The sequence below is a fragment of the Camelus ferus genome, chromosome 15 (assembly GCF_009834535.1).
Source record: "Camelus ferus isolate YT-003-E chromosome 15, BCGSAC_Cfer_1.0, whole genome shotgun sequence".
NCBI lineage: Eukaryota > Metazoa > Chordata > Mammalia > Artiodactyla > Camelidae > Camelus > Camelus ferus.
The window spans coordinates 30,862,051-30,887,880 of NC_045710.1; the positions used below are offsets into that span (position 1 = coordinate 30,862,051).

General features: G+C 40.5%; 1 protein-coding gene across 3 annotated transcripts in view; it reads right to left on the reverse strand.

Moving 5' to 3' along the window:
- Positions 1–25,830, reverse strand: part of THADA (THADA armadillo repeat containing) — a 286,708-nt gene that overhangs the window by 134,231 nt on the left and 126,647 nt on the right. For all 3 annotated transcript variants that reach the window (XM_032497409.1, XM_032497410.1, XM_014560974.2), the window contains one exon: positions 2,546–2,714. In XM_032497409.1, the coding sequence (XP_032353300.1) occupies positions 2,546–2,714 (169 nt within the window). The remainder of the gene's footprint in view (positions 1–2,545; positions 2,715–25,830) is intronic.

Below are 25,830 nucleotides of genomic sequence, written 5' to 3' on the forward strand. Positions count from 1 at the left end.
TGCCTTTGACTTCCTTTTTTCAACTAGGGTACAAGCCAATCTTGGTAAAGACAGGAATCTGTCTGACAAACACGAACACAATACCCAACACCCAACACCCATATAGTTGTTTTTTCCCCCTAATAAGCCCTTCATCTCCCTAACACTCAGGAACAAGAGCAAGAGCCACAACCACCCCAGAGGTATATGGTTTTTACCTTCCCACGGTGTTTCACATATTATGTAGCTGAAGAAGAAACTTTGAGAATATCAAAGGCAGCCCAGAGACAGAGCAAAAGACCGTATTCTGTTGCTGGGCAGACTAGTGAAACACAAGCTAGACCTGTGAGTGGTGTGCATAGGAAACCAGGCTGGGAGGGCCATTTGTACAACTGGTGAAAAAGCCAAAGAAACAATTCCAAGCTCAGCCAAGAGCGGGTCTTCAATAAAGCAAACCTGAAGGCTGATCTCCCTTGACAGTCAGAGCATTCCTTCCAACTCAGCTGCATCCTCTATAAATGGTTGAAAAGCCTGTTCTGCATTACTTATAATTGTCAGCCCCTTCCCTTCAAAGACACAGCAGAGTCTGACAGAATACTGTGGGTCTCAGGATCCCATCTCTACAACCCAGATAGTAGTCTCTGCCCCTCTCTTCACCACAAGGAAGTAGTGAGGACCAAGGGAGATAAGTGCTTAAGAGTCTGGACTAAAGAAACCACCAATGATCCATAACATATAGAACACAGACCAGAGGACCTGGTCTGGGACCCCTGGGGGTTGCACAATCTTTTCAGAAGCTCTATAAGATTAAACTATTTTCAAAATGACACTAAGACATTACTTTCTTTTTACCTTCTCGTTCTCTCACAAGTGTACAATGGAGGTGGGTGATGATGTCATCTCTGTAATGACTAATGGAATGTGTGCTTGTGAGTTCTTGTGTTTTATTTTCTGTTTTAGTTTCTGGTTAAATATTGAGAGACAAAAGCTCCTTGGGATCCTCAAAAATTTTTAAGAGGGTAGAGAGGTCCTAAGACCAGTTTAAGACCTGCCAACCTAGAACTTAAGTCCCACTCAACCCTGCATTTCCCAGATGGACTGATTTCCCACCCAGCCTGAGCCTTTCTATATGCTGTTTCCTCTGCAAGGGCAGCTCTTTCTCTCCCTTCCCTTGGCCAACTTCTGCTCTCTGCTTAGATGTCACTTTCTCTGGGAAGCTTTCCCCAACTTCCCCAAGACCAGTCGGGTGGCCCTGCGATGTCTTCCCTTAGCACATAACTTTGTGATTGCCCATTTTCTGGTCTTTTTTTTTCCTCGACTCCAATGCAAGAACCGACTTATCACTATTTTGACTATGACACAGTAGTATGTAGGAGCCATTCAACAAATATTTGTTGAATAAATAAAACAACCAGAAAGGCAGGCAAGGAAACAGGTCTATCTTACACCTAGATAGCTTATAACATATATAACATATATTTGGATCTCACGGCCATCTCTTACCTAGATGGCATTAGTGACTAAAAATATCCGTTCTCATTATAGTACAGACTCATTAAAACTATGATAATAATGACTATCTATGTATCTTATTATGTCCCAAGTACTACTCTAAGCATTTTATATGCATGAATTCATTTATACACTATTATCTTTGGTTCAAAAATGAAGACACAGATGTACAGACAGTGAGTGATGGATGTAAGAATGACACCCAGGCTAGTCTGCATCCAGAGTCACATGCCCTTAAGCACTCTACATACTGCCTCCCATGGCGGCAGTGTGGACCGCAAACTTACAATATACATTTGAATCTCAAGGCCATCTTTTAGATCTACTCAGAAATCAGAAACATGACCTGCTATGTAAATCCCACCCCAGCCCCACCCCGCTGTGAGTGACCATAGCAGCCATGTGAACAGCAGAGCTTCTCACCAGTACCACCTGTCCCCAGGTTGACAGCTAGGGTTTAAAAAAAGACATTTTCAATAAGAAGTCTATTTCTCAATCCTTTGTTGTAATTGAGTCTTTTTTAGAACTGTTTAGTTAAAAGCAATAAATATTTTGTATATTTATTCAAAATAAAAGTCTTTTTCGTTGCACAGAGAAAATAGGAAAGTAGGGTTTGCTATTTCATGTACTATGTGCTAAGCTGCAGGGCAGACTCTTCCTGATGTGTACAGCCCTCCCTATGCCTCTTGGACTAACCTCTCTTTCAAGGAATGCTCACAACTTCACCCTGAAACAAGGAGTGGCCCAGAATTTTCTGCAGGCATACTTGATGGAAAAGACAAAACTATCTGATTCAGAGAGGTAGTCCAAGGGGGAAAGCATGCTGTAGAAAATCTAGGTTTTAATGCAAAAGGTGATCTGACTGAATCAGAGTGTGACACTGCATTCACGCTGATGATGAAAAAAGCACACTGAGGAAAGACTTGTTCTTTCAGCAACAAAAAAAGTTCCACAGATAAAGCTAAAAGCTTGTGTATCAAATCTTCACCTGCTAACAGCACCAAAGTTCATCCGGTAGTGTTTGACAGAAGTCACAAAAAGGGACTTAACTTACCTGGAGAAGTGTCCCATGAATATGGTTTTGCCGGAAACACTGGTCAGTGCAGTTGGGGAGTTTGGCCAGCAGAGTTCGGATGGTATCAGGGATTTCATCTGTCATAACAAACGGGACCAGGGCACGAGCTGCCATCTCCCGGGAGCGGTAGACAGGTGAGCAACCACATCTGGAAAGAAGAAAAACACAAGACCATTCGATACTCATTTCCGTATCTGTCCCTTTGCACATGCTGATGTTCCATCTAGCTCTGGCTGGGACATGCAAGGGCGGGGGTGGGTGGGGGTGGGGGGTGGGGGGGTTTGGAGGGGAGGGGTTGCTCCTATTCCAAACGATGTTTTGTTTTGTTTTTTTCCTTAGTTCTACAGATGACTTTGCTTTTCTTATCAACATCATCAACATCTATGATTCTATCATAGGGATAAACGCAGACAGGGTTTGGAAATAAGACAATAGACTCTTGCTCCTCAGCAATCAAACGAATTAGTGGGCACTCATAGTGAACAAATGCACCACGATAAATCCAGGAAAAATGATAGACACTTTTGTCTTTGAGGAGCTCATACTCTGGTTTGCAAGATGAGAAGTACATTTGAAAAGATAACTGGAAGCATGAGACAGTACTGGAAAAATGGTAAGCAAGATCTTGACATTTTGGCTGCAGGAGGATGAGACTGTGCATTGTGAGTTGTAGTACTGAGAAGGATGAAGCTCAGGAAAGCAAGCGTGATTCAAGTATGCTGAAAGAAAGCAGGCAGCTGTTTCAACCAGGGACGGTCGTGTAAAGCAAAAGTAGACATGCTCGAGGTCACTGTGTCTGGCTGAAGTAGAGGCTCATGAATAACACTGGAACTGCGGCTGGGGGGTGTCGTAATGGCAGAGTATATGCTCGGAACTTACTGTCGTAAGAGAAGAGATGGACCCTCGAGTCACCATATCCTTGCTTCTTGGGCTGACTCATACCCAAAGAGCCAGTTCTTAAGTAAGTGAAAGTCATGGACAGGTGGTCTTTTGAGATTCTACAAAGGTCATTGGAAAGGCAGGTCATCTAAGGGCCTCTTGACTTTTTTTGTAAACACTCAGAACCTGAGCGTCCACAACCATTTTGTTGAAATCGTGCGCTTGAGAGCTTTCACAGACAGAGTCTTATTTGAAAGGAAAACCCAATATGATAAGTCCTAGCTTAAATAAATTCTTGACTAGAACTCTCAAGATTTCATGATCTTTCATCCCATTAAAAAAAAAACAACTCAACTTTTATAAATACCTTAGATGCCAAGAATAGGGAAGATCAGAAGACAGCAGACTCTGCAGGGGAAAGAGATGGCCCCTTGGGTTTTTTGGCCTCTTGTTTGTTTGTTTGTTTTTTCCCCCAAACTAATAAGCATTCCAAGAAAAATTACCGGTAAGATCTGGGCCATTAGGCCCATGTGGCCATTTAGGCTTAGCAAGTGGAGAGACAAAGCCCTATAACAGAAATGCTCCCAACACCCTAGGGGTATCACTGACATTTATCTTAATATGACAATAAAAGTACAGATATAATTCCTGTACAAATGTAATGATCCAAGCAGAATTTCATCATGGGGAGGCAGGAGGAAGTAGGGAGAGGGGAGAAAGAGATACACGGTGGGTCAAAATGTTGTGTCATTTTTTTTTCCCCTAGGACAGTAGGTCCGTGAGATGGGCCCATCAGCACACATTCTGAGGACGGAGCAATGCTCCCCTTACAACATGTCATGAGAAGGCACTGAAGGCTGAGGCTACACTAGGCAGCTAGAGAACTCCCAATGGTTTTTGACTGGATTTTGCCAATTCACCCATTTTCTCATTTATTTTTCCTTTAAAATGATTAAATGTTTGATCTGTAATTGGCAAATGCAGTAAGAGGTTTGCTTTGGCCCATGGTGGGTTGGGGAGTGACTGAGAAAGCTTCATTTGACGGAGAAAAGAAAATACTGGGAAAAAGCTTTGAGATTTAATTAGCAAATGACCTCACTCAGCACAGTCATTTGTCGGGAGCTTCCTAGGCTGTCTGTCCCCCGACCCGTCCGACACACACACTGTGTTAAGAGTGTGTTTTATGTTACCGAAAAGGCTCTTGTGTATAGATGTTTCTTTTCAGATACAAATAATTCTGACATGGTAAAAGATGTTTAGCTTCTAATTAGCAGTAACTGTACACTAAAGAATGCCCCTCCTTTTGCTCCTGACCTTTTGCAGATGATGATTTCCCAAAGATCTCTGGCATCCACACAGGAGAAAGAATGGAAAGTAGGAAGAGTGCCAGAATTTTCTGCTCTCAGATACCCTGTCCTAGGGTACTTTCCAAATGCACACAATCAGGTTAAAGAATAAAACAAAACCTCCCCTCTAAAGAGTAATGCAATTACAGAAAAAGAGAAGCCTATTTTTAAAGTAATATTTAATTAGGTACCATTCATTAGAAAGCAATGACTAAATGTAATTTCAAACTCCTCTCTTATTGCAGATTGTTTAAATGGAAGGATAGAGTCCAGTCAACACACACACACACGCACACACACACACACACAAATATCAAGCAAAAAACAAAACAAAACAAAACTTCCAGGCTACTTCTGTCAGTCTTTGGGGGCAGAGACGGGGTCTGATGAGATTTACCTTCTCCAGGTATATGTGGCCTGGAGTGTGAGGGATAAGCACAGTCTTTACAGCCCTAGGGGAATATATACAGTCATCTAGTTTGGTTCACTAAAGGTGCCAATGTCAAGCAGAGGCTTTTCAGGGACACAAAATCTATAAGGACAATTAGAGCCCCTAGACTTTTGTCCTACTTCAGACCCTGAGGTTGGTGACTTGGACAAGTCGTAGTCACCTTTCTGGGTCTGTCGAGCTGACGGTGATGGCAACAAACTGTACCCAGTGTTTCGATGTGGTGGCTAAGAGAACACTCCAAGGAGTAAGGTACCTGGGAAATACAAAGTTTTCATACTGCATTATGCCTGTGTTAAGACAGGATCGGCATATTCTAGGAATGGCAGGGCTCTCCGTAGCCTCAATGAGAGAATTAAGACTGTGGTGTGAATGCTGTACCACTTAAAAAAGATAAGACAACAAAGTGATGATATGATGGCAAGGGGATTTTTTTGCCTCCATTATAAAGTGATGAGGACAGGGGGAGGGCATAGCTCAGTGGTAGAGTACATGCTTAGCATGCACGAGGTCCTGGGTTCAATCCGCAGTACTGCCATTAAATAAATAAATGCACAAACAAACAAACAAACCTAATTATCTTCCCCCCTAAAATAAAAAAAAATTTTTTTAATAAAGTGTTGAGGACTCTGGACCTCTGCTGAAAGAAGTGGGCAACGTCTATTCTCTTAGTCTCAATTCTTTGGAAAATAAAGCAAATGGGTTTGGAATCTCAAAGGTCATTTCTTCTTTTACCATAGATTAAAATCCTTTCCTCAGTATCCCTAGCTGTGTTCTAGGCCTAAACATTGCAGGACATGCAGATGCTGGTGTCTTTAAACCTCGACCCCTCTCACTCCAATAAACCCGTTCCATGTTCATTATAATCATGTATTTCTCAACTGCCTACTGTGTCCTTGTCCCCGTGTAACAGAGATAATGACACATCCGTAATGGTAAGACCTGCATCCCACAATTGTACAGCCCTTGGCAGTTTTATAACATGTCTGCACACCTATGGTCTCTTTACAGCAGTCCTGTAGCACAGGAGGGCATTATAAACCTAAATTCACAGATAAAAAGTAAACTGAAGCTCAGAAAAGCTAACTGGACCCTCAATGATGTGTAAGCAGCAGTGTCCAGGCCAGAACTGCCATCCTTGGCTCCAAGATGGAGTCTGTGGGCTCTTCCAAGCCGAGGCTCACACCTGGATATCGAGGGAACATTAAAGTATCTTCCAGCTAATAAACACAAGCTTTAATTTACAAGTATATGGAAAAACTCTAAATTAGAGTGTTGGCTTTTTTTTTTTTTAACATTTGTAGGATCATGAAAACATTTCAGAATCTAATGTAAACTGTGGATTCTCTCAAAAGAGAAGCAGATTTATGAACATACACGTACAATTTCCTATACAATTTCCGGAGGTTCATGACACACATTCAGAACCCTTGGGGCAGTGTTTCCCAGACCTAGGTCAAGAATCTCCAGTTGCTTCTTTGCACACAGTTGTAACTGTCAGGTACGTGCTCTGCTTTAGAAACGTGGGAATGGGGAACAGGACACTGCTCATGGGGAACTACGAGCTTAGAGGGGAGATCAGTAGATAACGAACATGCTCACAAATCAGCAGTACCCACGGAGACAGACATGGGGGTGTACAGCGGCACAGAAGACAGAACAGGATGGAGAGTTGGAACTACTTTCTGGAGGAGATAAAGGACCTTTGAGTGAGGGTGGTATACACCTCTGGACTTCAGGATCTCTGGTGGACCCTGGAAAATTTAGAATATAGTATTCAGAGCAGGCAAATACCACACTTGAGATCATCTAGTTTCACAGAGTGATGGCTAAGCTTTTTTCCAAGTGTTTCCCTCTGCTATTTACCCTCAGAATCTGTTCCAGTTTTCCTGAAAGATTTCACAGGTAAGTGGCTGGACATCATCCATACCTGCAGGTTAGGCAGGGAGACATGCACAAACATGCACTGGGTTGGGTAACAGAGAATCAGAGAAAAGTCAGTGCCCAGGCCACAGGGAATCTAGTCTAGTGGAAAAATACAGGCCAATCAGCCAAAGCTTTTGGGGAACATAAGAAATAAGTGTAGGCTGTTGCAGGACAGAGGTGGGTCACCAGACAGGAGGGTGGGTGGTCTAGCAGTTCATGGTCCAGCTGTGACTAAGTGGGATCAGGCAGAAGGAACATTTGCTTTTGGCAAGAAAGAGGTGTCCTCTCCAGGTCTGTGTCTTTCCCTCAAGGAACTCAAACTGCCCCCCAGCCCATACAATCAAAAGGGAACTGAGGTTTATTAAGTGACTACTGTGCACAAGACTGGCTATGTACTTCAGACACACTGTTTTATTTACTTCACTAAATCTTCATTATAAAGTCACCATCATCATCCCTATTTTAAGATGAGGAAAGTGATGCTTCTCAACATATCTTAGGTCATAAAACTGGCAAGTGCCAGTCCCTGCATTCTATCTGGATTTGTCCATCTGCAAAATTCAGTCTAAGGTTGCCTCAAAATCTTCAGGGCCTTGAAAGAGCCCAATGTTTCCAAAGTAAGTTGCCCTAATCACACTGAGGTATGAACGATTTATGGATACAACTAGTTCCTAATTGGTAGAATGTGAAGCAGGGCAATAAAGATGATGCTGATAGTAACATTTACTAAGCATTGATGAGGGCCAGACTTAGTGTTAAAAGCTTTGCATGTATTACATCATTTAATCCTCACAAGGCAGAATGGCTGAGAGAACATTATTAGGTAGTGTTGGGGAGGTACTTTCGAACTAAGAGGACTCTGTAAAGCCTGGTAGCTTTGAGTGAGCCCCCTCACTACATGAGAACCAGAGTGAGAGTCTTGAGAAAAGTTGCAGAATGGCTTCAGAAGCTAGCCAATATCCTCTTCCGCTCTCCCTCACTGACCTAATTAATGTTTCCCCAGTTCCTCTGCGTTCCCAGACCCAGATCCTGTCCTGATCCTCACTTTCCAGAAGTCAAGCCCCCAAACTTCTGCTGATGATGAAAATAATCATCCACTTTCTCTAGATGCCTCTACTTGACCAAGGGGTTAGCAACTTGGAAGCTGGGCTGAGTTTGAAGAAGATATGTCTGACCTACACCCAAGTCCCTTCCTGAATTTCTCAAGCTTGCCAATATGGTCTGTTTCTCATAGAGCATGGCCATCTGCTCTTGCGGAATGGCCATCTACTGACAATCTTAAAAGCTGAGACAACCCTATCTTGCAGGATATCTCTAAAGGGGAGGGAGGAATAGGCTGAGATTATACTATATACATTAAAAAAAACTTTCTGTATATGGTCTGTCAAGCTGATCATTGTTTCATCCTTGTGCCTTTGCACACTGCAGTTCACACTTGCTGGAATGAATGTCCTTTCGCCCTTGTACACTTGGGGAACAATTCTTCATTCTCCGAACTCTGCCCAGGTATCACTTCTTTTACAAACCCTCACCATACCTCCTCTGGGCAGTCAATCCCTTTCTGTCCTATGCCCTGTCACTGCAACAGCATGCTTACGGCTGTCAGGGCAGGGGGCACATCCCATTTGCACTCCCCACAGCAGCCCTCAGGCAAAAGGTTGGCTAGACCAAAATGACCCTGAGAGAAGAAACAGGGTCTTTATAGTTCTGAATAATATAGCACGTAAGATGAGAGTTGAGAACATGTTCCGGAATCCAGCAAACCTCAGTTTAAGTCCAAGTCCTGTCACTTACTAGTGGGTGACCTTGGACAGGTCAGTGAACCTCCTAAATTTTTATCATCTATAAAACAGGGAAAAGTAACTGCTTCATAGGCTGTTGTGAAGCTTAAATGAGGTAATGCATCTCAAACATAATGCCAATAAGTTAATGGTCAATAAATGGTAGCTATTATTGAATCTAGTAGATGGAGTAACTTTCAAACTTAAAAGCTTTATCCATGAGTACAAATTCTCTTAGTGTTCTCCATCTCAAGGATACAGAGGCCTGCTGTACCCAACAGACTTCAGGGCTCACAAAGGCCTGACCCTCCACCCCCTACAAAGGAGCTGGAGAGGAGAGAAGGAAGACTGAGTTTCTCTGGGGCCAAATGACTTATGCAAGGCCCACTGCCTCTATTTTTCAGGTTCCAAATTCTACTTTGTCAATTCTAATGCTGTTTCACCAAAGACATCTTTTTCCTTTTCATCGTGTGTGGCTCCTAGTTTCACTTTTGCCTTCGGAAACATGTTCATGCGTGGATACGTGCGTGTGCAGTAAAAGAGAGAAACCGCTGAAAAAAATAAGTCTGTACCAGTGAATCTGAAAAAAAAAAAAAAAAAAAAAAAAACAGTTCAGCGCGTCCTGCCACTGTGAAATATGTTTTTATTCTAAATGTGGCGTTCCTGAAGCCTTTCTCACACATTCTCAGGTGAGCCCAGGTGCCATCAAGGTTGCCAGATTCTCCACTTGTCTTTCCTATAGCAATTTTCAGTTCATCAAAGGACCCACCACCACCTGAACTACTTGTTCCTTTTCCTGCAAGTCAAACCACCAGCACTTAGAAGCTGCATTTACTGTGATCTTGCCCTCTGCACAGCTCATGGATTTCTTTATTCAAATATATTTCTTGGAAGGGTAATGCGTTCAGGACTTTTGAAGTTTGATTTTTCAAAAAAAATCCTTGGTTTGGATAGTGAGGGGGAAATAAGGGCAGTAGGCAGTAGTTAAGTTAAAAATCGCCCATTTCCAGCTGTCATGGACAAGTATATTCATATATGTATCTGCAGGTAGAATGTTTAGCTTAAACATCTACTGGGCAGCTCAAAGCTGTAACTGCTCTTTGCAAATTAACTCTCATCAACATGTTAAAAGCTTTTAAAAATATTTTTATGAAGAAATGCTGTCAATAATTAACAAGCCACAATAGAACCTTGAAAACTGCAGTGTGTAACCCCCTGGGACACACCAACCAAAGAGTAAGCTGCAGAAGGCACATCCATTTAAAGGTCACCTCCACTCTGCCTCTAAGTTACCAAGGCTTCTCCCAGCGACTAGCCACAGGCTGTTAATCCCTAAGTGGTGAAACCGGCAGCTGCCAGGAGTTGAGAATTAGCCTCCATCACTTTGACATCCCTCCACTTGTCCCTGCAAGAACTGGGCATAGCACTCAGCCACTTATGTGGCAAGGACACAGGGTCATGGATGCAGTGGCAACAGCTAGTTGCATTCATACCATTCCTTTCACTGTCAGGAAACAAAGCAAGGGAATTTTCCAACAGGGACGCAGTAAGCTATCCAGTGTGCTGCTTACTTTAAAGAGATCTTTGAATAATGCTCTTTAATTATTCAGAATTACAAACATGTTTTAAATAAATGAAAGGATGCTTTCTGAATGCTAATCCCTGGTTACCTGTTGATATCAGAACACAAGAGTTCTGAAAAAGCATAGAGTATGAAAATTATATTTCATCTGAAATTTCACTTCATGCTTTCATTATTTTTTGCCTAGACAACAACAAATACAATTTGAAACTGAATTTTTCAGATTCCACTCAAATTGCCTAGACAGCTGGAAAGAAGGTTTTTTCCTCTGGAGCACTGAAATGCGGTTATACCCTAACAACGATTCTTTCCTGACTTGGAAAAACATGGTAAAGTCTTTGCAGCAACATATACAAAGACATTGGAGGCCTTGGAGACTCAAAGGGAATCACTGCTTTCAGTCTTTCCTCCAAATAAAACGGAGTATTATAAAGTGAAAAAAAATCCATCATAAATGGTATAAAACGTTTTACACAATGAAAACAACCAGTAGACTTAGTTTGAAATTTTGGCGTGGTCTTCCCTCCCAGTCCATCTGTGGATTTATCTCTGACCCTAGACCAGCAAGCCACTTACTAGTCCACTGGTCTCTTCATGGACAGCTGGAAAAGTGGTCTGGATCTACCCTCGGGGCTCTCAAGCTGGGATAAGCTGTGTGCAGGGCAGGAGCTGAGGGCTACGGGTTGTGCAGACCTAGGGAAGGAGCTGCACACTGCTCTAAGAGGGCAGAAGCCCTCACACTGTGTCTGCCACTGGTCTGCAAAAGATCCTGGGATGAACTCATTCAGGCAGCCAGTCTTTAAAGGAGCTGAACGTAACACCTTGGCCTCAGCCTGTCTTCTCCTTTTCTTGCAGTTAGTGAATGGGTTGGAGAAAATAGTCCTGAACAGGCTGGGTCCCCTTGTGGTCACTGCTCAAAGGCCAAGTTCTCTAAGTGATTTCAAAATGTTGAAACTCACCCCATTCACCTTTAGGGTATGGGGTTCCACATTTACAGTGAGTGGTTTTCTGTTCATAAACCCAAGACCAGGTTGTCAATTTAAGAAACTACATAAAGGTATAGAGAAAATTTACTCTTTTCTTTTAAATATATATATATATTTTTTATATATATAATATATATATATATTTTTTATATATATATAAATATATATATATATATGTTTTTTTAGGGGGATGATTTGAAAAGGAATGTTTTTGGTTTCATTTTTAAAAGGTTTTTTTGTTTGTTTGCTTTTTAGCTGTCATATGTTCCAGAACCTATGATAGCTCTCTCAATAGGTATCACGACAGTAAATACAAATTCCTCATTCTGGCATTCAAAGCACCCTAAACCTACCCCAATACTGGGTGGCCAAAACACAGGTGCTGAGTAAATTTTTCTTGGACTAACAGAACTTGACTTTTCAGGTGAATCTTTCCGAAAAGATATTAAAATCTTGTAAAATCTAAGCATCTTGTGAGTCAAGTGAGTGCTTAACAACCCCGATGATAATTTTTAAATAAACACTTTCAAATGTGAACAATTTTATTAACCTCCCTTTTCACAAGGATTTGTTATATTTCTGAAAGATTCCAATACCCCTGCTAAAACCTAAGGAAAGAAAAGGGAAAGGAAGGTAGGAATGTTTACTGAGTGTCTGCAAGATGCCAGGCAACATGCTAGGTGCTTTCAAATATTTAATCTCACTTTTAGTACTCACATAAACCCTTTGAAATAAGTATATAATACTATATAAACATATGTCAGCTTTTGTTTTAGATGGTCTAGTGGGAACATGTACAGAATGATGAGTTACCCAAATAAAATGTACCCACAATCAAATAAACTGCATTGTGCCAACTTCTTTCTGTTGTAGTAAAGGATGTGCAATCCTTTATAAGCAATTTATCCCATTAATTCCAATGGTTGGAACTCATATTTGCAGATCTCATACACAATGAATTGGTGGCCTAAATGTGTTTCCTACTGCCCTAACTAGTGTTTAATAAAATAAAACCTAAAGCTTGATAATGTACTATCTTTAAAGAAGGCAAATTAGTCACTAGGATATAGTCATCCATGAAACTAGTCTTTGGAGCACAGCCATCAGCCCAAAGTTTGTGAAGAGCGCCATACCAGACTGGGGCAGGCTCCCCAAAGGCTGTGGCAGTGTCCTCTGCTGTCCTCTCTCAATACTGACCACCTTGGGTCAAATCATCTACAGTCTTTCAAAGTACAGTATTTATTTAGAGACAAGTTCAAAATGTCCAAGAATAAAAATCTTAAACATTTTTAATGACAACAGACACAGGTCAGTACATTGGCAGGATCTTCATGGGCTTATTGGGGGAAAATAATACACGTAGCCATTAGCTTTAAGTGACTGTTTTGGTGGAGCGAAACCTACTGTTAAGCAGAAATTCTTACATCATCCCTTAAGGGAAGCAACTTTTAAAACATCCTCAAATTAAAATATTAGTATCTAAACGTGGCCACAGGCAAGTTTCATAATGTCCTTTCACATGCTCATTTGTAAAAGGCGATGAGAGTAAGTCATCTGGAAGGTCTCCTTCAATAATAAAATACTATAACTCAATGGACATTTAAACATGCCAGGCAAATAGCTATCTTTTTTATTTTAAAATATCTTTATGACCTCTCTTGACTTGTTCCATTGCTTAATCTCATAACAATATTGAGGCTGATAATAGAAGTTTTATGTCTAACACAAACCACACTCAATCTTTCTATAGTTGGGGCCAGTTTTCTCTGGTTTGAGACTCTTTGGAGCTGGAGAACAAATGGCCAGTGTTTTCTACACACAGGAAAACCCTTCATTAACTATATTGGAATCCTGTCATTAAATCACCCCTACTCTTCTTCCCTTCCGTGGGCTAAAACAGCCCCAACTCTTTTAATCATGTAGAACCTCTTCTCTAGAATCTAGTTAATTATTTTGCTTCTACAGAGAGTTAAATGAATCTTCCCCATACTAGCAGCTAAAACAGTGATTTGTGCTACTGCTGGATGAGGGAAATTTGAGCATTGCTTTTAATCTGATTCCTCTCCAGACACTGCCATTTGTTTTTTGCTAAAGCTAATTCATACCCCTGAGTGACCCTCCTCAGGTTTCATAGCAACACTTCAAGCTAAAATCAGAAAGACAGAATTTTTAAAGACCGTAGAGTACAAGAAAAGTTTCAAAAAATTCCAAGAAATTGCACGAAATTTGGGGCCTGAAAAAAAAAAATAGCACAAAAGAGCAAGGAATATTGAGATGTTAGCAATAGATCTGCCCCAGGGAAGTTTCTTATCTCAAATGAAGACTACAATTAGGTAAATTAAGTCATACATCAGCATCCCTACTGCATCCAAATAGACCACTGCCAACCCTATTTTTAAATACATTCAGGGAAAGTTTTACATTCTCCTTTGGTTGCTCTAGTGCCCACATTCATGTCACAGTCAAAAAGTACTTCCTTAAATATAATTATACTCTTTTCTTGCTGCAACTTAGTTTTGTTTTCCTGGTTCTACATGCCAGGGGAATAAATGAATCTATGCCTGAAAGGATCACCTTTTGATTTGTGTCCAGAATATATTCCAAATAATAAGAAAACAATTCAACAAAAAATTGAATCAAACTTTGAGCCAAGACATCAGCAAAGAAGATACATGGATGGCAAAGAAACACATCTAACGATGCTCAATGTCTTTAATCATTAGGGAAGTTCAAATTAAAATCACAGTGAGGTATCACTACTCACTCACTAGAAAATTAAAAAGAACGAGCACACCAAGTGTTGGCTAGCATATGGAACCAGTGGAATTCTCATCCTCTGCCGGTGGAAATGTAAAATGGTACAATCACTTTGGAAAATAATTTGGCAGTTTCTTAAACAGTTAAATGTACATACACCTTCTCTACAACCCACTCACTGCACGCCTAGATGTTTACCCTAGAGAAATGAAAACACATGTCCGTACAGATACTTGTACACAAATATTTCTAGCAACCTGGTTTGGAATAGTCAAAACTAAACAGCACAAATGTCCATCCACAGGCGAGTACATAAGCAAACTGTGGTATAGCTATCTATACAAGGGAATACCATTCTGTGATATAAAGGAAGAAACTAGTAATACATGTAATGACATAGATGAATCTTAAAATTATTATGCTCAGTGAAAAAGTCAGACAAAATAAAAGACATAATGTATGATTCCATTTATATAAATTCATAAAGTGCAAATTAATCTCTAGGGATAGAACATAGAACAGCTGTTGCCAGGTGATGGGAGCAGGTTGTTGGAGGAGGTTACAAAGGGGCACAAGGAAACTTTTGTGGGTGACAGACATGTTTGCTACCTTGACACTGGTGATGGTTTTATGGGTGTTTAAACTTATATGTAACAATTATACCTCAATAATGCTGTTTTTTAAAAATAACATCCCACATTCATCAGAAATGTTACTAAGTTATACGTCTCATTTTGTTTTTCCTTCTCAGACTCCAGTGTCATCTCCAAAACATCCCAAACCTTCTCTTTCTCATACTAAACAAGCCTAGCTATTTCCTTTGAACTTTTACAACCAGAACTAACTTCTCCTTGTGCTTTCTTAAAGAATCAAATCAATAAACACTTAAATCCTAACAGTTAATTGCATAAAAATCAAAAACCAAAAACTTTATTTTTCCCTCCCCAGGAAACTGTTCCAAAACTTCCACATGCTCTTCTAGGACAGGCTCAGAGACGTTAGGCAACTTGACCAAGCTCACAAAGCAGTGAGTGGACACGCAGGGAGTCACAGTCAGGTCTGTCGGACTTCAGAGCCGTGGTGACTGCAAAAACCGGTGTGCCCCAACTAGAAGACATTTTTACCATCCCAGGATTGAAATGTTAAGAGAAATTCAACTTTATAACTCTTATGTACACTTGACAACTCACAGCATTCAACCAAGCAATGCCGAATCTGTTGGGCCAGCTTTAATAAATTCTGCATTTAGCGATAGAATTTTCCATGTGGTTATTATTAAGGCAAAACAGATTTTTCCTCCATCTTGAGTAGATTGGACCTCCTGGTATCTTTTACATTTGCTTATTTTGATAATTTGCTTATTCCATAGTGAAAAGTAATTTTCAACTCATCTCTGTTTGAATCATGCTGAATTCTGAACAAACAGAAACCAAATTAGTGAACTATTATTTAACATAGTCCCAATGAATGCACAATGGAGACTTCTGTACAAAGTTTGAAGATGAAACAAAATAGATTACACACACACACACCCTCAAATCCTACCACTAATTAAAAAAATACTAGTGTTACAAGTATACAATTTCAGTGGTGGTATTATCTTTGTTCAGAAGCAAGGTACATTACTATATGGTCGAAGCCTTCTAGCATTTAATTAGGTTACTAATTATAAGGAGAATCACATTACCTTTAAGTCCTTCCTCGGGTTGTTACTGAGGCTTAATACATTAATTTCATGGTAATTGTATTTTAAGATGGGGATCACGTCAATAAAGAATTCTGGTACGTCCATGTGACTGAAGGTTTTGGCTGTGACACAATTTGATACATTTACTAGGAGAAAAATCACTGCTAATTCCCACTGCTACTTTTAGTGGCCAAGAGATATTTTATATTGCATTTTAAGCATCAGTAAGACTCAAGAAAATCTTCACAGAGGATATATACATGAATAGAAAAAGAAACAAAATCATTAAGTGACAGTCCTTATTTTCATTTGAATTCAACTAACAAATTTAGCATCAATTCATTATCATATTAATCCCCAGCTTCCCTCCTTGCCCATCAAAAAAAAAAAAAAAAAGTCAGTGCAAATTGTATGAGTCATTCTTCAATCATGCCAAGGACATAACCTCCAACCCAAGATTAAAAATAAAGTGCTATGTGTAAAATTCAATACTGTTTAACTTCTGGGTGCTAAGATCTAATAAATACAGCATTTCAAAAGAAAATGAAACAATCTGGATCACTTCCGTTCAAGTTTCATGATTTCATTGGTAGATTTCTATGGCTTTGGCTACAATTGCTAGTATTTGGATACTTGGTAAATTGGTGGAATTTGAAATCATTTAGTTTATAATTTGTATCACCAGTTTCTACAAGGCACAGAAAAGTTCTCCACTCCCTCACGTACTTCAAAGCATTTCATTCATTACTCAAATGATTATTCTGACAAAACCATTAGTCAAGAAAAAAGCAAAGAAATCTTATTTTTTAACGTGGAGATTTTTAACATGCACTTTTCACACCAGACTGCTTTATCTACCCGTTATTTTGGAAAAATCTTTATTTCCTAAAAGAATACATATTTTTTAATTCAGATTTTTCTTACATATGAGGTCAGGGCTTGTTTTTACTGGTTTCACTCAAAGTGAACTTTTATATTTTAAATTTACTTTAACTTCTTCCTAAATTCCTATAGGTTTTTGCCTTTTCTAAGGAAAATACTCAAATTAAATATGAGAGAAGTATTGCTGAAACCATGGTGAATATTTCACAAATACCTTCAAATAATGGTAGGAATAACCCCACCCTGCCCTCCTCAACCCTTGTTCCCAGTCTCTCTTATAGGGAAAAAAAAAAGCACCTTTTAGTCAGAGTTCTGAGTTTAGCGCTTTCAGGGTTAACAAGGAAAACAGTTTACCAATTTGGAATAGAGCTACTTTCATGCTTTCTTTTTCTATGCTGAAATCATATTGTAGTTATATTACCAGGTAACATGTTTGTCAGGTTCGAGAAGTTTCTTGGTTTAGCCAAAAAAAAGAGCACTTGTCCTCAAAAAGAACCCCTATCACCAGTGAGGCTGAAAAAGCTGGTTAAATCACTGGTCAAGAGTCAGACTTACAGCAAAAATCGGCTGGGCTGACAACAGAACCTAGCAGGAAAATGTAAGGTCAGACTCGAGTTTAATTTGGTGAAGAAATATGTGCTTGGCCACTTAATGGCTGCAGATATGCAGATAAGGTTAACTTAATACTACTTGTAGTGATGGAGCACTTCAGCGCCTCTAGTTGAGAATCAGAGCAACAGATGCTACTATTCCAGCCATCAAGAGACCCTCTTCCTCTCCCCTTTGTTATATTTATGGAAGGAGAATCTCTATAGTAGCTTAGAATTAATTATTTTCAATGATGATTTCATTCCCCAAGCCCAGACTTCCCAATATGTCCATATGATGGGGGCAAAACAGTCTCTTTGTCTTGTGTTCATTAAGGTTCTCTGTGTTTTCAGTGTCACAACTCTTAAAGGGTGTACAATACCTCACATGCAAAAGCAATCCTGTTCAATATAAAGCAGAACATGCAGCCCAACACTACAGTATTTCCAACTGTGACCGAAGTGCTGGAGCTGCCAGGAAGCAAGGATCATTCGCTCATTCATTTACTCGTTTATATCAGTAAAATATACATAACAGAAAGCCTACACATTTGTACGTGTACAGTTCAGCAGCATTAAGCACATTCACCCAGCAGTTTTAGAGAGTTTTAGACTCGCCTCAATGTCTAGATACCAGTCATTCACTGGTTGATACTCAGGGCTTTGCAAAGATAAACACCATTCTATTTCCAGGTAACCTCTTGGCTAAGTATTCAAAGTCAGAGTTCATTCAACACACTAGGGTTTATACACTTGAGGTGAGGAAAGAACCGCCAACACCAAGCATTTGTCCATTTCTTCCCAGATGGAAGACAGAAACTCTGATATTCTCTTTCTTGCCATTAAACCTTTCAGAAAAGAAGGAACCCACTATTCCCTGACCTTTGGGATTTTTACAAACATCAGCCTGCAGTTCAGGACACAGACAAGAAACTGTCCAAGGAAAACATGCCCCCAAATGAACAGGATATAAACAAAGCTGTAACTAGGTAATTAACGGTAGGGACTTGACTCCCCTCACTTCGCTTCTCTGATAACGATCTGGCATTTTATCAGCAGGTCTTTTATCTGGAAGGATTCACTGTGTTCTGCTGCCTGGAACTATTCTGGGAGGGGACAAAGACAAGCTTTCATCTTGGAACGGAAATGGAACCACATCTAGAAGGGGTGAGAAAGAGTCAAAGCTGTAAAAAAGACCTCCAAAGTCTTTCCCTGCCAGCAGGGAGAAGTAAATGGAAAACAGGATGCCCCGTTTCACTGAACACACGGGAGCAAATTCTGGTAGGGAAGAAGTCACTGTGGTCGTCACCCTGGCCACACGTGTGAAGCTGGCAACTTGCAATCTGTCTTGGTTCCAAGCTCTATCCGCTATCCCTGCCAACCGGGCTTATCCTATCTCTGACACTACACCCAACCAATGTCTCTTCCTGTCAAAATCAAAGAAACTTTAATATTATAATTCATACTGTGGTTTCAATGACTGATAATACTTTAAAGCAATATATACTTCACATTGGGATTTCCATTTTAGAAGGGATCAAATCCATATACTTAAGGAATGAAAGTCTACCTGTGAAACTTCAAGATTCAGCTCAAAATGGAGGAGGTATCCGAGAAAACTGAAGGGGGCGGGGCATGGAGAATAAAAGGCATTGCTTAATACTTCTCAAGTCATTTCACATAGGTTTCAACTACCCCAGGGGTGAATCTGGTCTGGGTGAGTAGGTCCAGTGGGTTAGAATCTGCCCTCTGAGTGACCATGGGTGTACATGTTCATTAGGAATAGGACATGTTCCCTGATCCGCTCCAAACATGGCCACTCCACTCAGATCTCATAACATGCCACAGACTGGCTGTGGAAGGAAAAACAAGGCTTTGAACTCCCCATCCTACTTAGAACCCAGGAATATTTATCCAACGTTAAGCCAGGGTGGCTGGCCAATTTCAAAACCCACAGCCTGGGGCTTATAAACCAGAGCACAGATTGCCCAGTAAGACTAGTGCCCTTCCATCAGGCTGTGGAGCAATCCTGTGAAGCCCGCTAGGTTCCCATCCAGGGCCCTCATGACAGTTCAGAGTGGTGCAGACAAGGGGGAAGGCGCTGGGAAACCGCTCTGCTGGCCAGTTTTCCACGGGGAATTCTATCAGGACATGGCATTCTAAAGCTGCTACTTCAGGGACGTGTTCAACCATGCAGCACAATGCAAATCCCTCTCTAGTCTTTTCAAGTTTTTCCTAAGTCCGGTTTTCATTCTAGCTATGAATTAAATTCTGATGTCTTAAATCAGGCAGAGGAAAAAAAAAATGGGTAAGAAGTGATTGAATTATATTAATTATATGGCATTGAAGCTCAGCTAGAAAACAAGAATTATGTTTCCTAAGTTTCTCTTCACTAGACTTATGCAGGTTATAATTAGTATTGAAAGACTTTTACTTTTCACTTTATCCAAGCTGAAAAGAAGCTGAGCCTTAAACTCTGGCTTTACAGGAAAAAGAGATTCTTCTGGATTAAAAAAAAAAAAGAATAAACAGTCAAGCAAAAAACAAACCAACATACTTACCCATCACCCAAAAGGACAGCTTAAGGGACTTGCTCAGTGTTTGAAAATAGTTTCTACCCACTGCCTTGTAAATTATTTTCTTGTTGGTGTGACACATCCTTTAGTAACAATCCAGCTTTTCCTTGGCTACCTAGATATCCTTCCACAGTTTCTACCAAAACAAATGGCCTTTTCCTGTTTGACTGCAATAATCAAAAAGGAGCAGGCTTATTTACATAGCAGCACCCTTCATATAGATATATATTTCGTTAATGCTCTGGACATTGTAGAAACCAAACAGAAAATCTCATTCATGTGGGCCCGTCTGATCTTGATTTTGTGATTATTCAGAATGAGGTCGAGCTAAAGTTTACCTTTGGGACTGAGAGTTTCATTTAAAATTGGGAGAAATGTGGCCATCTCTTGGGGACTGGTGGCCAGGACACAAATACGCCAGACCAGGAATTTTCCCTGATGCAAAACAAAACAGAACAAAACAGAACAAAACCACCCAGGGGGCACATCTCACACATCTCGCTCTTAGTGTGCCCTCTAGCAGGTCTGGGTAGTAACCTTCGGTTGGTGAAGGAGAAAGGTGGGACTTCGCACATGAAAAATACAAAACTGAGGAACAAAGGAGGATTTCAACCTACCTCAAAGGCCTGTGTTTTATCAATTAATACATTAACCAGATATTACTGTTATCCACCCATTAAAGCAGTTCCCTAAATATACTACATATAATTTGGAGTAATGAAAGTTTCATTTAATAATATTCAGTAATTGAAACACTTCACTGATTTAGACTTGCCTTTTTACGGCATTCTGTGAAAGTCTAGGATTACCACATAAGAAAACGAAGGCAATTTTTAAAAACTGCAACATGTACTGATAACCTTGTGATTCTGTTTTCTTTCTAAGAGAGTAAAAAGAAGACCATCAAGTATGTGTATGAAAGGGCTTTGTAAACTTCAAAATCTTATATAAAGGCTTATTATCTTTTTTTCTTTTTCTTTTAACAACCCTGACAATTTTAAAAATTATGTTAAGTTTCAACAGTAAAAACTCAAGATGGTAATGACAGATGGAAAATATATTTTCTAATAGTTTAAAAATTATGCCTAAGTAGCAGCCCACAAATAATCTCATTAAGATTTTATGCTTCTTAGCCTCAAGACACGTTTTCTCTTTGCTAAGCCATTTATAACTGTGCAATACCCCATGATTTCCTATTATAAGGAAAATTTCTTTTGTAAGAAATTCTCAGTATTTCTCAAGAATCTCAGAAATTCAGTTAAGCCAGTTTTATTTAGCAATCTGTCACAACCACTTGGGCTTAACTACAAGTTTTTGTTCCTTTTCTACTGATTTCAGATTAGGAGATGAGACTAGTAATGCCCAAGGGAGGCAGGGGGGCGAGATATCTCAAGAAAGCAAAGTAAATCCATATGTTTGTTATTTAAACTGCAGGTCAAGTTTTGCATGTTGAGAACTAGCTTGTCATATCCAACAGACAGAGCACCATAAACATGAGCAGAAGGGCATACTGTAGTGCTAAGCACTAACACAGCCAAGGGAGTGGCAAAGAGCACTGGATCTGGAACCAGACTGCCTGGTTCAAATCCTGACCTTACCACTTTGTAGCGGTATGACCTCGGGCATATTTTCTAAACTTCCTACTACTCAACTTTCCCTCTTTGTAGGATGCAGGATGAGAATAATAATATTAGGGACCTCACAGTGTTGTCTTGATGATTAAATGAGTCAGTATGCGTTAAGTCCTAAAATAGTGCCTGGCCCCACTCAACATTTGCTAATTATTATCACTCATCACTAATTAGATGGAAAAAAACAGAGCAAAGACAGGGGCTAAGAAGCAGCACAGCACAAAGGATAGCCCATGATGCCAAAACTCTTCTCTGTCTGATGCTTCACTGTATTTCTATCCTGCCGGACACATCCTCGATGCTGACAGTACTTATGTGTTGAGTAAATGAATAAATGAATCAATCTCTGACTCCTTAATGAATCGCTTTTTGACTGTGGACATATTCTGCCTACTCCTGGGTCTTGACTTTTCCATCTCCAAATAAAGTTACCAACACCTGCCACTTGCTACCTCAAATTGACGATCATCAACATAAAGAAAAAAAGAAAATCATTTCAAATTTATTGGAGGGATATCAAAACCCAATGACTTTTAAAACCAATGTTCCTTTGTTACTGAGTACATATGAACACAGTCAATAATACTGGAAGGATCCTCCGTAAGACCCTCAGTCCAGTTTCCTTTCAAGAAGTCCTCTGACTACAGCTGGCCGGGGGGAATGTGATGCTAGGCACACCCTAAGAGATGGCTGTTCAGACCTCAGTGTGCAGAGGAAACACCTGGGGGCTTGTTTGGAAACTGCTGACTTTTAGATTGCTATGGGACATGCGGGAGGAGTGGTCCAATAGAGAGTGAATCTATGATTCTGTACAAGTTCTAGATCAAGGACTGACTCATTAATGTCTGTGCGTTGCCAGCCGGACGAGCGCACACAAAGTGAAAAAAAGAGTGGAGATGCAGGCCAAAGAGGTTCACCAACATTCAGGAGGAGGCATGAGGAAGGGGCCCTGAGAGAGAAGGAAGAAGCAATGGCCAAAGAAGGCCACAAAGGAAGAGCGCCTTAAAGAAGGCACTGTGCAACGGTGTCAAATTCCAGAGAAAAATCCAGGAAGATAAAGACTGAACAGCATCCAGTGGCTTTTGTCACTCAGAGGTCAGTCACTCCTATTTCACCTTTGTCAGTGAAGCAGCTTCAGTGAAGTGGTGGAGGAAGCATCCAGGCTGCAGTGGTTCAAGGAATGAGTAAGACGGCGTGGAAGTGGAGGCTGCAAACCCAGACAACCTTCTCCAAGAGTCTGGCTATACAACAAGGGAGAGAACTGTGGGTAGAGTGGGTGTCTCCACGGAGAGACTCCATGCCTGATGGTCACTCTTTTCTCCTGTAAATCAGAGGTGATGAGCATACGGGCACTGGGTTTGGGCAAGGACACAGAGTAGGCCCTCAGCAAATACATTTAATGATGGATGAACTGGTAATGAAGAGCATTCACAAAATAAAATGAAAGATCAGAATACATGGTGAAGAAGAGAATACTATCATTGTGTGGAGGGGAGGCAAAATGAGCAGTCAGGAGTCTCAATGTTCGGGGTGAGCGAGGAAAATAAGATACAAAGGGAAAAGGTCAAAGGATGTGAGGATGAATGTATCTTTTGCAGCTGATATGACTAATGCAGCTTGTTTCAACTAGAAGATTATAAACAGATGGGTAAGGATCAAGGCCCAGAGGAGAGAGGAAAAAAACTGTGCCAAGCAGGGAAAGGTGACCAAAACATGTTGTCATTCATTTTCCTTGCCCTCATTTTAAGCCTACTATGATTCCTCTTTAGCCTAAATACTCTACTCCCTAATTCATATTTTCTGCCTAAAGAGAAAAAAAAATACATTTTTGATATTAAAATGTTCCTTAACGTGTAGGAGAAGATGACTTTATATTAGTTGCTTTTGGGGCTTGTTAGTCTCAAATCCTTCCATTCAGCATTCAAAATGCTTGAGCACCTCAGCTACAATTTCTAAGAAGATAATTAACACTAAGAAAATAAAAGCTCCTTAGGGAAAAATACTATTAAAATATTTTAAAATTTAAATATTGCTATATTTGTATTAATTTTCCCATTAGTATTCATTTTTTTCCCATAAGGCTTGGAAATGCAACACTTGGAGTAAATGCTGTTCTTTATTAAAGCCACCAAAGATTCACCATGGATGTTTTCTCCTGTTAAGCAGCAAACCATTTATTTTGTGAATTTCCTGGGTCACCCTTGACTCAAGTGGAAGCAAAGCTCTTTACGACAACTTCCAATCTACGAATCATAAAACTGTCACAATCTTCCCCTTGTTAGGTCCCACTGTCTACAGAGTGGACAGCATGACTTCTCTCTCCTCTCAACAAGAGCTGCTGATCAACACGGTAGATTTTGAAAAGTCCTCGAAACGGCAGACTGAACACCTGTATTCTTTTCTTGCTTTGCTACTAGGGAAAGCCTCCTGGACTCCTCCCCTTGTTTATAGGCCCTTGGTCCTTAGTGTATCTGCCATATAGTTAAGTGGTTTATAGACATTGTGTCAGGTTCACAAGCATGGGTTTTATCTCACTACCTAGCTCATAAGTTCTTCAAGGATGGAGACCTTTTTCTCTTCACTTTGCATCTTACCCAAGACCTCCTGCTAGCTAGGTCTACAATGGATGTTTAACAACTACTTGGTTAATCTGTTAACTGATTGGATTCTAAGTTTGAGAGTGAATAGCAGCAACAGGCAATGGATTATCATCATTGTCAGAAATTTCACCTAAGAATGAGGCTGTTTGCAGATCAAATCGCTTGTTCTAACATGACCTGAATTGGCCTGTTGAAGTAACAGATAACACTGAAGAAAAGCTGGTCCCTACAAGTTTTGTTTTTCTAGCTTGCTTTGTCAATGCATTCCATAAGAGGTGAACTCCTCATTCCTTTTGCTCAAACACATGTTTAGAAAATGGTCTTAAAGAGATCTGGCACCAGAGATGAAGTTGGCCAGGCCCCTCTCTAGGAACTGAGAGATGAAAATCGGTGATAGCTGACAGAGTATATTTTCATGCCAGAACTCTTTGCAGAAAAGCCACACAATGCAGAAAACATGATTTCATTCCACACTCTGAACCTCGACTACCCTTGGGTGGAATTCAGAAATTCAGAAGTCCATGAGCACAGCCCTCCAAATAAAGCACTAGCTAGGCAGGGCCATGGTAAAGACCAAGTAGGTAGCTGCCCAAACTGTGATTTCACCAGCATTAGGAAACAACCTTCTAATCTCTGCTTTTAGGTCCTCCCTTATGTAAGGCCTGAAATTCCACCGCCTAGATTCATCACTTCATTTCAAAATGTAGATCTCTATAATACAACAAGGAGCCCCAAGGAAGGTAATGACTAGGGTCATTGAGACATCTGTATGAAAGGAAGGAGTGGGCACAGATTTGACTTGTAGGCAAGGAGGAAAAAGAGCCCCGAGCAGAAGTGAACATCTGTACTTTGACAATCTTGCTCAAAGCCTGGCCTGGTGTCAGGGTCACACCAGTAAAACCAGAGGTCAGGGTGTCTAAATGGTCATGAGATGGCAGGTCCCTTCTTTTCCCCCAACCTTTGTTAGCCGATCAGGATGGTATAGGGAGACTCCTAACCTTTAATCTCATTCTCTAAGGCTCATGGAATTTACCAGTAACCACAGGAGGGGTGAGTTCTAATCTCCAGGCTGGCCAGGCAGGAGGAAGTGCTACATTAAAAGCATCAGCAAAGCCCTGTACTCAGGTGTTTCTACTCATAATGGGCCAAGATTGGAAACTCCTTTCCTCTCTCTACAGGCATCTCTGAAGAAGATCCCTCTGGAAGTCTGGACAACAAAGAGTTATCTATTTTAATCTCTCTTCAGAAAAGCATCTCTGATTTTTCTGAAAGACTCAGATGTTCCTCGTACTTGTTAGAAAACAATTGTGGCTTAGGCCAACAACTGAAATGGAGAAAAAAATACAGCAACCACAAAAAAAGATAACTGAATTAATAAGGAATGCTTTGCAGACATAACATCCCATAGGCCAGAAAAATGGTTTCAGAACTATCCAGAACAAAGTTATATAAGTTACTTAGAAGCTAAATTTAAATGGATTAACTGCTGGAGGGCACCATGTAGGAGCAGACCACCATGACCTGTGGGCCATGCCAAGAATGGAACCCCAACTGGGAGATGGAGGAACCCATGAATACAAATGTATAAATGTGTGT